General features: G+C 42.7%; 1 protein-coding gene across 1 annotated transcript in view; it reads left to right on the top strand.

Moving 5' to 3' along the window:
* The first annotated feature begins 7,700 nt into the window (after positions 1-7,700).
* The window catches only part of LOC141072659 (granzyme A-like), a 39,799-nt gene continuing 36,149 nt past the window's right edge, over positions 7,701-11,350 (top strand). Inside the window, exon 1 of the mRNA XM_073559959.1 lies at positions 7,701-7,755. Within this exon, the coding sequence (XP_073416060.1) occupies positions 7,701-7,755 (55 nt within the window). The remainder of the gene's footprint in view (positions 7,756-11,350) is intronic.

Genomic DNA, 11,350 nt, shown 5'->3' with positions numbered 1-11,350 from the left:
TGCAACGTCGATAATTAGGCGGTGCTTGGGAAGGTGGAGCAATCGCAGCAGCTTCTGCATACGACTGGAGTGTACGGGCGACTGGCGGATGTGCGGATGTGTCCCTGAAGAAACCACGTGTGAAACACGCATTGGAGTGTGAGGCGGCGGTGTTCACATACACAGTATGAATCCAGGTGGGTAGGTTTTGATTAACCCTATACCTTTATGGCCTAGTTACTTCATGTTGAAAATGCACTATGCACTTTATGTCTTTTTATATTAATCATGACAAATTTGGCCATATAATAATGAATGAATTTTGGGTAGTAGGATAAAAAGCAGTGGGACAATTGATTATATGAAATAATGCACTACATGGTATATTAAACAGAAAATTGTATACTTTTTTCTGCTTTTGAAAATCCCCCCTTTTTTTGGATTGAAATCTTATATATTGTCTTCTGTGCATGTTGACCTGCTTCCTCTGTAGGAAATTTTTTATTGTTTTAATTTGGAATCATGTTGGTGTCTTTTTGATTTAATAAAAATCATATATTTAATAATAATTCAGTTTTGTAATTTTTTCTTAAGTAGAATTTTTTTGGTATTATGAAATTGGGTGGTGTATGACAAGGTGGAGGGTGTCTATAGGATTGGTGAGAATTTGGATCTCACTAGAGATTTGAGGATGCTGAACTATTGTCTCATGCCCAGGAGAGATTACAACTCAATGTAACAGGCTGAAATTGGATGGTGTATGACAAGGTGGAGGGTGTCTATAGGATTGGTGAGAATTTGGATCTCACTAGAGATTTGAGGACGCTGACAATGATGCTCAAAGTTCAAGTATTGATGCAGGCAGCCTAATAAGCAGGTCTGCTGCAGACACAAAAGGGTGGAAAAATGAACGCTTGGTAACTGTGCAGAAAAGAGAAAGAAAAGTATTTTTGCTTTTAAAAAAGCAGTTTGCACAGCAGTGTGCAAACAGCAATGCAGCTATCAGGGAGCCTTATAAGGCAGCCTAATAACCAACAGAGCTGATGCACAAAAATAGAGCCTCCCCTGTCACTGTACACAAAGTGTTGTGTTGTAAGTGGAAATCGCTAACAGCAGAAGCAGTTTTTTGGTTCTTCTTCCCTGCCTAACACTCTCCCTACAGAATCAGCAGCAGCAGCTCTCCCTATGCTAAGATCAGCAGAAGTAAGATGGTGGTCGCCGTGCACGCCCTTTTATAGCCCCTGTGACTCCAAACAAAGCAAGCCAATCGTTTGCATGCCCTTCTCAAAGATGGTGTTGACCGATGCCCATGTCATCGCGTTGCCCACAGTGTGCGTCCTCCATCATTGGCTGAGAAAGGGCGCTGGAAGCATCTTTTGAAAGGCGACTTTGGCGCTCTGGTCGCCGACCTCTTGGCCGACCTCACGCTATGGTCGGGTTTCGTTTCATGAAACCCGACTTCAACGAAAGTCGCCGACTTTTGAATATGACCGACCCGTTTCGCTCAACTCTAGTTAAAGGATCCAGAAATGTTTACCTTGCAAAAAAGAAGGCTAAGAGGAGACTTAGTAGCTGTCTACAAATATCTGAAGGGATGTCACAGTGTCAGTGTAGAGGGATCGCCCTTATTCTCATTTGCATATGGAAACAAGAAGCAATGGAAAGAAACTGAAAGGGAGAAGATACAGATTAGATATTAGAAAAAACTTATTGACAGTGAGGGTAATTAATGAGTGGAACAGGTTGCCACGAGAGATGGTGAATTATTCTTTAATGGAAGTCTTCAAGCAGAGGCTGGACAGACATTTTGTCACGTGGAACCGTCCTGTGTGACACGACCCGCAGGTCGTTAACTGAAACAACAAGACAAGGCACGTGTAACTGTCCTGTGTGACACGACCCGCAGGCCGGTAACTGAAACAGCAAGACACGGGGAAAGGGGCAACAGTTACAACGGTGGGCCCTGCGATAGGGAACGGGGACGTGGAGACCTCCTGCACTCCCCTGAGTCAGTGTCCCTCCACTCCTAATGATTCCTAGGCCAGTTCCGCACCGGGCGCCGATCAGGATACCTGTCACCCTAGCACATCCTACACCTATCCTTTGCTAGGGAGCTGGGTGGTGTAGGCACTGGCCCCACCGCTGTGCTAATACACACCAGGGAATAATACAAACAGGGGAAACACTAAAAAGACTTATCTTGCTCTGCTGCAGCACCAGGCAGCAGAGTGCATCACCGGATTAACTTTTCGCAGTGGCTCGACACCTCAGAGCCAGCTGCCACCTTCACCATCTTACTCTGCTGTGGACACCGGGCAGCCAGAGTTCAACACCAGTTTCAGCAGTGGCTCCAACCTTCAAGTCAGCTGCTAACTTCACCAGCTTTCAGCAGTGGCTTCACACCTCAGCCAGCTGCTCCTTTCTCCGTGGTTGGCATCCCAAAAAGATGCTATCACCAACACCTGGTCATAGACCATGTGACCCTATATAGGAAAAGGAAATGGTCAAATGATCAGGGGCTAAAAACTGCTATAACCCCAGTGACCACTGGGGGCAAAAGGCAAAGCAAAGAAAACATCAAGTGCAATGACCCTAACGGCCACCAGGGGCAAAACTAGAACTGAAACCACACAGTGAGGAAAAAAAGGTTACTAGTGCTTTTATCTGTCATGATCCAGCATGGATCATGACGCATTTCTCTGAGATGATTTACTGAATCTTACATTGAGCAGGGGGTTGGACACAATGACCCAGAGGTCCCTTCCAACTCTAACATTTTATGAAAGCTTCCTTGCCCAACCAAGGAGGAAATGTGAGGGAGACACACAGCAGGTACAGTAGAGTACACTGTCAAAGGCCTGGGCCATTTCATGACATCATCCCAGCATCCAGGCCCTGATGACCGGGTATTTTTGACAAGGAGGGAAAAGTTTGTACTGATGGTCAAGCAATGCCTGGACAGGAAATCGAGCGTAATCCTTAATTCCTTGGCAACCTTCAGCTATTAGGACTCAAAGCTGGACACCTGGCATAAGCAGTCCCTCTATTCCTTGGAGGTGTTGTGCTGCCCTGCCACTAGAGTCTTGTCTGAGTAGGTTTTTAGTGCCACCAGAGGTACTGATAACAGACAGGCGCATTTGCCTATCAACAGAAAGTCCTGTCAGGCTCACTCTGATAACAATTAACAAAGCTTAGATTAGCCATGACATTTCCACACCAACAGATGACAGCAGCACGTAAAAAGTTTTAAATCTTCAATATTTTAATGAGGCCGCCAGTTGTTGCCTTCAAGGGTGTGTGGATGACTGGATGTTCCTCCTTATAATTTCTGTCTGGCTTTGCACTGCCACAAATGCACTTTCTTATTTCACTTTCTTATTTTTTCATGCGGTACTCCAGTTGGTGCCTTGAAGTGTGTATGAATGACCCTGTTTGTAATTTTTGGATTGAATTTTTGCATTGTGTGCAGGACCTTCATGAGTGTAGAACTACCACAACTACACTTTCTTAATATTTGAATGAGGCACTACAGTTGGTGCCATGAAGGGTGTACGGCAGACACTTCTTTTATTTTTGTCAGGCTCTGAACTGTGTGCAGAGCTTTTATATGTGTAGAAGTACCACAACTACACTTTGTTCACAATACTTGAATGAGGCACTACACTTGGTACCGAAAAGGGTGTTTGGATGACCCCTGTGTGTAAATTTTAGCAGACTTTGCACTTTATGAGTCTAGGACATGTAAGTACAACATGTAAGTAAGTACTTGGATAAGAATGAAGTGATTAATCAGAGTCATCATGGGTTTGTAACTAATAAGTCATGTCAGACTAACTTAATTTCATTCTATCACAGAATCACTGACTGGGTGGATCAGGGAAATGCTGTAGATATAGTATATCTTGACTTCAGCAAAGCATTTGACAAAGTATCTCACACCATCCTTATTGAAAAAATGTATGGAATGGACAAGGCAACTGTTAGTTGGATTCATAACTGGCTTAGTGATCGGACCCAAAGAGTGGTCGTAAATGGCTGCACAACCAGTTGGAAGAATGTCTCAAGTGGGGTACCACAAGGTTCTCTCCTGGGCCCTGTATTGTTCAACATCTTTATCAATGATTTAGATGAAGGAATTAAGGGTAAACTGATTAAGTTTGCTGATGACACAAAGCTAGGAGGGATAGCTAATACTAGAGAAGGAGAAGAGAGAGTGAGGATTCAAAAAGTTTTAAATAAACTGGAGCAGTGGGCAGCAACTAACAGAATGGTTTTTAACAGGGAAAAATGCAAAGTACTACATCTGGGCAATAAAAATGAAAAAGGCATACACAGAATGGGAAGAATAGGGCTAAGAACCAGCACAGGTGAAAAAGACTTTGGTATACTAATAGATCTTAAACTGAACATGAGTCAACAGTGTGATGCAGCTGCAAAAATGGCAAATGCAATTCTGGGATGTAATAACAGAGGTATACAGTCTAGATTGCGTGAAGTCATTACTGCCCTCTACTCCTCTCTGGTCAGACCTCATCTGGAATATTGTGTTGGGGTTTGTGCACCACATTTTAAAAAAGACATCAACAAACTGGAGCCAGTTCAGAGAAGAGCGACCAGAATGGTGATCGGTCTGCAAACCATGTCCTATGAAGAACGGTTACAGGATTTAGGAATGTTTAGCTTGCAAAAAAGAAGACTGATAGAAGACTTAATAGCTGTCTACAAATATCTCAAAGGCTGTCACATTATAGAAGGATCATCTTTATTCTCATTTGCACAAGGAGAGACTAGAAGCAATGGGATGAAACTTGTTGTCAAAAATGGGGGGGAAACCACACCATTTTGATTTATTTAAAAGATTAAAAAAAACAATGTAGGGACCCCTCTATTCTTGATGACCAGCCTTACTAACTGACAGCTGAGGGTTGCAGCCCGCAGCTGTCAGTTTTTCCTGGCTGGTTGTCAAAAATACAGGGGAACCCACAATTTTTTTGAATATGTAAGAGGGTGAACTGTGATTACACTAGGAGAACGCTAGGACCCTGTGGTGTTTGCCTGCTGCAGCTAAGAGCAGGTGCTGCGAGTGCCTGGGAATCTGTGTGTGCTGGGAGTGGGGCCTAGTGTTGGCTGTCTAGAGCTGTAAGAGAAGCTTCCAGAAAAGGAAGAGAGACTGCCCTGAGAGACACTGTGTGTGTGGAGCAGCTTGTGAGAAGCAAAGAGATTGAACTCTGTAAGAGACTGTGAAAGGCAACCCTTCATCTTAGAAGCCTGAGACCTTGCTGTCGAACAAAGACAGTGCGTTCCTGAGAGCTGTGTGACTGTGGAGCTCTGTGAAGTCCCTGTTGTGATGAGCTGAGAAGCAATATTGGACAGACATTTTATACAGAAACAGGCGTATTACTTCTAGGAGAATTCGTGAGGACTACAGGAGGAGAGACGGCATCTTGAGGCTACAGAACTATAAGTCCCCGACATTTGGGCTCAGTACCAGACGAGGAACCTTGTGTTGCTGCAACTGATTTGCGCCGAAGATTTCGGGACTGGTTGCACCCTATACAATCTGTTAGGGTCGACGGAACGCACCAGATATAAATACTAGAAGGTGCGTTCTCCGCCTGGGGTCCACCGTGCGGTAGATGACAAGACCGCAGCTGGACAATGGCAGAAACGCTAGAGGTGCGGTTCAGCGCTCAGGATAACGTCACCCGAGAGCCTAGGATCTGCTCTGTTCAGACCCAGAGACGCCTAAACACAAAATAGAAACAGACGCTGGCCCTGTTAGCCTCACAGGGTAATCAGCGGGTGGCGTTGCAGCCGCAAACGCCAATGATCGCTGCAGAGGGCAGCGCGGCGGACGACTATAACCGCCGGGCAACGGTGCCGGAGAGCCGGACACCGACGGACGCTAGTGTAGGTGCGGTAAGCACAGTGGCGTGTAGCTTGCCACAACCTGGCGCTGACTAAACCAACATTCTGTCACCATCCGTAATGTCAGAGGGAAGGGTTTCATAATACAGTCATATGTAAAAGTTTGGGCACCGCTACTAATGTTAACCTTTTTTCTTTATAACAATTTTGGTTTTTGCAACAGCTATTTCAGTTTCATATATCTAATAACTGATTGACTCAGTTATATTTCTGGATTCAAATGAGGTTTATTGTACTAACAGAAAATGTGCAATCTGCATTTTAACAAAATTTGACCGGTGCAAAAGTATGGGCCCCTCAACATAAAAGTGACATTAATATTTCGTAGATCCTCCTTTTGCAAAAATAACAGCCTCTTTACTGAAATAGCTGTTGCAAAAACCAAAATTGTTATAAAGAAAAAAGGTTAACATTAATAGGGGTGCCCAAACTTTAACATATGACTGTAAGTCAGTCACCAGTCCATGCATCCATCACCATACACATATATAAATCTTAGTCTACACTAGCGCATGACCAAGGCACCATGCGGGCTTTTTATAGCCATGCGCTTCCGGGACCTTCCAGTACCCTGGAAAGGACCAATCAGATCCAACGCGGGACCTAAGCATGTGACCCCTGCTCTCCATTGAGAGGTCACGTTATGGGCATGCCCAGTAGCACGGCATGAGGACTTAGCCTCTGGAGCGGTTCCCTGCAGGGCAGGTTGCGCTACCATTGCTGCACCAGAGGTGGCAGCAACATCCAGGCTTCCAGAACGAGTCTGAGCAGCACGCCTGGCTCGCTGTGATTGCTGAGCAGGGCCCAGAGCGGTCGGAGCGGAATAGGAGACCGCTGAATGTACGGCTCTGGATTCCTGCTGTGCAGAGCCAGAAATCCAGCGCCTAACGCACTCTATATGTCTGAGAGGAGACTCACCTCAGGTTAAAGGTACCATAGTCAGTGATACCCGGGTATCCCTAGTTGAAGCGCTTAAGGACCTTTGTATTATATGTATTGTTATTGTAGCTTTGTGTAGGTTATACTCAGTGTGCCATTCCAGGGGGGGGTCCCTTGATATCACTACATTCAATTTACACCTGTTCTCTGAGTAGATGAATTGACCTTTCTGATAGGTAAATTTATTTCAAATCCCTGTGTAATACACTCTGATTTTAGCTCCAGCTGAGTGAGTGTACTGTATAAAGGTATTCAATCTGTTTCTTCCATATACTGAGTTCTATTCTATATGCTGTTTGAGTAAAGAAGACTCTTTTGGGATTTCTTCCTAAGTCTCGGTTTGTGACCCACTGGATCTTATTCAGACCTCGAGTCATTACAAATATAATGGTGGCTGTATGTCCCAAGTAAAACAAATCTCCCTCAATGTCTGAGTGCTGATGACTCTGCTGAAGGCTGAAATCTGAAACAAGTGTTGAGTCTTCTGAAGCGCTCAAGAAATCCCTTGGAAATATGTGGACATCTTTTATGAAAGGACCTAATAAAGACTTAGCCCCTTGGGAATGTGTGATGTATACTTCGCTGTACACCAGCCATTCCATTGTACATTAATGAACTTTTAAAATAATAATAAGAAAAGTTAGGGGGCATGACAACTGTACTCTAGAAGTCTAAAAATTAAAAGGAAAGTGTCTAAAACAAACCGTTTTGTGTTGTTGAAATCACATTGCTATCGAGAGGAGTTTCCATTCCTTGCTAAATCAGTGTATCTGCGGTAGATTGTTAGATAACTGTTTCCAGAGCTTAGAGTATTTGAGATGTGCAATCTGACGCATTCACATACTGTAACAGTCATGAAACCTTTCCAGATCCTGCTCTTCTCTGCAGCTTGTCTGCTGATCTCCGAAGGTAAGAACCTCATCATTTCTACATCTGCGGTATTCCGATATACTTTTTCACTTAGGAACCGCCTATGATAAAGGGTGAACCGGTTAATAGTCAAATTTGTCATATGAGCAAGAAGGGGACATCCTGTACATCTGCAGCTATCAGCAAATCAATGTATGATTCTGATATCATGGTTTCACACTGGAAGCCAACGTCTAAGACATTCTGATAAACAACTAAGAGAATGGAGGGGATGTGCATTTGGTTTGGATAATATTTAACCTCTTAAGGATGGGGCGATTTTTAGTTTTTGCCCTTGCTTTTCCCTTCCTTATTCCGAGAGCCATAACTTTTTTAAATTTTTCCCTTGACATTGCCATGTGACGCCTTTTTTTTTCTACAGGACGAGTGGTACTTATGAAGAGTGTCGAAGTGTCAAAAAAAGCGCAATTCTTTTTATATATATATATATATATATATATATATATATATATATATATATATTTATATTTACGCCATTCACTGTGGGTTACAAAAGGCCCGGCAATATGATTCTTCACATCAGTACAGTATGGTAATGGAGAATCCAAACATGGATAGCTTTTGTGTTATTTAAGTGGTGAAAAAAAATCAGAGATTTGTAAAAAAAATGTTTGCAAGTGACACCATTTTCCGAGAGCCGTAATGTTTTAAATTTTCAGGACATGGAGTTGTGTGAGGGCTTATTTTTGTGCCCCAAGACACTCCCTTTATTTATATTATTTTGGGTTAGATATGATATTTTGATAGCCTCTTATTACATTTTGTTGTGCTGCTGCGGTGGGTGAAAAAACCCAATTCTGGTGCTTTGATTTTTTTATCATTATGCATATTTATTTATTTTATATTTTGATGGCTCTAGCTTTTACAAATCTAGAGAAATCAAACGTGCATTTTTTTATTTCTTAATTTTTAATCGGAGAAAAGAGAGCTGATTTGAAAATGTATATTTTATTAATTTCTTCACATTTATTAAACTTTTTTTTTCCTTTTCATTGTATCTTCAAGTCCCTTAGGGGACTTGAACCTGCGATCATCCGATCATTTGTGCTCTATACAGCAATGCCACAGTCTTATTTAGCAATTTTCAAGGTCTCTTATGAACACCTGCGACGGGCTGGCTTTTAACGTAATACCTTTAACACAGGCACATAGATCTTCAACAGACCCCTGGCTGTCATGGCAATCCAATGGCGCCCTGTGATCATGTCATGGGAACATCAATGGTAGCACAAAATGAAGCATACCCCTGCAGGAATACTGTAAATGCCGCTGTCACAGATTGACAGTGACATTTAACAGGATAACACTGCAGCTATTAGTGGCAAATAATGGCTGATTAGCACTGTCATCATCTGACGGCAAAGATGCAGGCTCAGCTTGCGAGCCTGCATCAAAGTCAGGGAGTCGGCATGTGATGTACCAGTACGTCATATGTTGGTAAGAGGTTAATTCAGCAAGAATTCTGTATTTTTTCTAAAAGATGGAATTTAGGAACAATATGTCTTCAATTAGAATGCCATTCTTTAATTTGTTTATGTTTTGTTACATGAATTTGGTATAAATGACCTATAAAGCATTTATCATTTTTTTTTTTTAATTATATTCATTCTCTGTATGGCTTCCGAAGGTCAGATTTTTTATTGGTAAGACTTGAAGAATGATCATTCAATGTGGTGGTCCCATCTTGTACATTATATTTATGGCATACTGATAGGATTTTCCATAAATGTCTCTCAGAGGCAGGTCCCACTGCTAGAACCCACAACCATCTAGATAATGGGGACACATTACACACCGTTATTAATAGAAAGGCACACATCTCTCTTCATTAATTTCTAAGACAGCTTCAAAAATTGCTGAGCTCGATAAAATGAAGATAATTACATTTACAAAAATGTGCCCTATTTTTTGAACTGTTCAGAAATTTACAGATGGTTGGAACTCCGGTGCAGTAATGAATAAAACAGCAGTACTGAGGAGGGAGAGGTGTTAGGCAGCAGTCCCTGAAGCACTGATACTGATCAAAGGTTTTTGGTGGGCTGGTTAACCCATCACCATAGCGAAAAAAGAAGTGGATGCCCATATACAGTGTCATGTAAAGTTTGGACACCCCTGGTCAAAGTTACTGTTAAAAAAAACAGTTAAGCAAGTTAAACATGAAATGATCTCTAAAAAGCCTAAAGTTAAAGATGACACATTTCCTTTGTATTTTAGGCTATATATACAGGGTGGTCCAAAAGTAGGTAGACAGTAGGTGTAATAGGGTAATGAAATGGGTCACCCTCCCAGGGCTGTGGGGTACTCGGTACCGGACCGGTGTAAGTGGGATGTGTCACAGCGGCGGTGACCCGGTCCGTGGCCCTGGGCGCCCAAGTAATGGGGGAATGGAAATGGTGGAATGTGGTTAATTGAATGAATAGTTCGTGACGCCACCTGTGGTGTTCGGCAAGTGAGATGTTAAGCCGACGCTGCATGCAGATCCTCTGGGACTGGTGGTTTGTTGCAGCCTAGATGGTGAAGCTCCCCACAGGTGGAGCTGTAGTCCCAGGGCAGTGTAGATGTAGGGGGTAGAGGAGAGGTGCAGGCAGTGTAGAAGCTGGTACCCAGAGGTAGCGGTACTGAGTGTGTTTGTGCAGGAATGAATGGAGGACACCAGGGCTTGTAGTTCCAAAGCTTTACTCACAGTCTGTAGTACATACAGGTGCCTGCCTCCGTGCCGTGTCCTCCGGGTCAGGGACTCAGTCAACCTCCAGGTCAGATGGAATGCTCCCTTCCAACACTCCGCCAACATGTGTCTATCTGAATGTCTCCTCTTATAGCGCCTTTTAGTATGAAGATCTCCTAGTACTGAGTTACACTGGGCGCCACACTCCCCCCGTTAAACACAGCATGTCTGCGGGCTGCAAGTTAAACTGAGTTAACATTACAGGAACATACAAAAGTTTTATAATGCTGAATAAACATTTCTTATACTAAACTTCCCAATGTGGGAGGCACGGTTTCTTGAACGTTACAAACAGTTTTAACTACCTATCTAAATTCAAAGTTATGCTACCTAATTTAAAGTGCTATGGAAGCAACTCAATATCAATTCACATTTTCTAGCAACACATTTTCTTTCCTGTTACTTTACACATTTTTCTACTTTCTTCCTTACATGACAACCGCTGGTGTCTGGTTCATCACCTGTAACTTCAATTCTTTATTCACATTCAAGGCATTTGTACTTCAAAATTTCTTTAGTATACCATTTACTATATTTCTGCATTTGTAAAACATTCACTGTATTCCTTTCTCAAGTATACACTATAAAATCTGTCATTAAACATTATCACTTTCTAGCTTTCTGTTTCAAAACTATGTAAACCATTATCAATAAGTGCAATTGTAGACACTGGTCCGGCCAACATGTCTGGAAATGTCCCTATGATGAGGTAATTCATCCTTCAGGAAGAGAGTACTATGTAAAACCAAGAGAGAGCACCTAAAGAGGTGCAAACTATATACAATAACAGTTCTGGACCATTCAGCGTTCATGATCTCTGCAGTTCAATGTGAAAGCTGCCAATGAAAC

The sequence above is a fragment of the Dendrobates tinctorius genome, unplaced genomic scaffold (assembly GCF_039654945.1).
Source record: "Dendrobates tinctorius isolate UK_male_01 unplaced genomic scaffold, ASM3965494v1 ptg000285l, whole genome shotgun sequence".
Classification (NCBI taxonomy): domain Eukaryota; kingdom Metazoa; phylum Chordata; class Amphibia; order Anura; family Dendrobatidae; genus Dendrobates; species Dendrobates tinctorius.
This window is presented reverse-complemented; position numbering and strand designations above follow the sequence as displayed.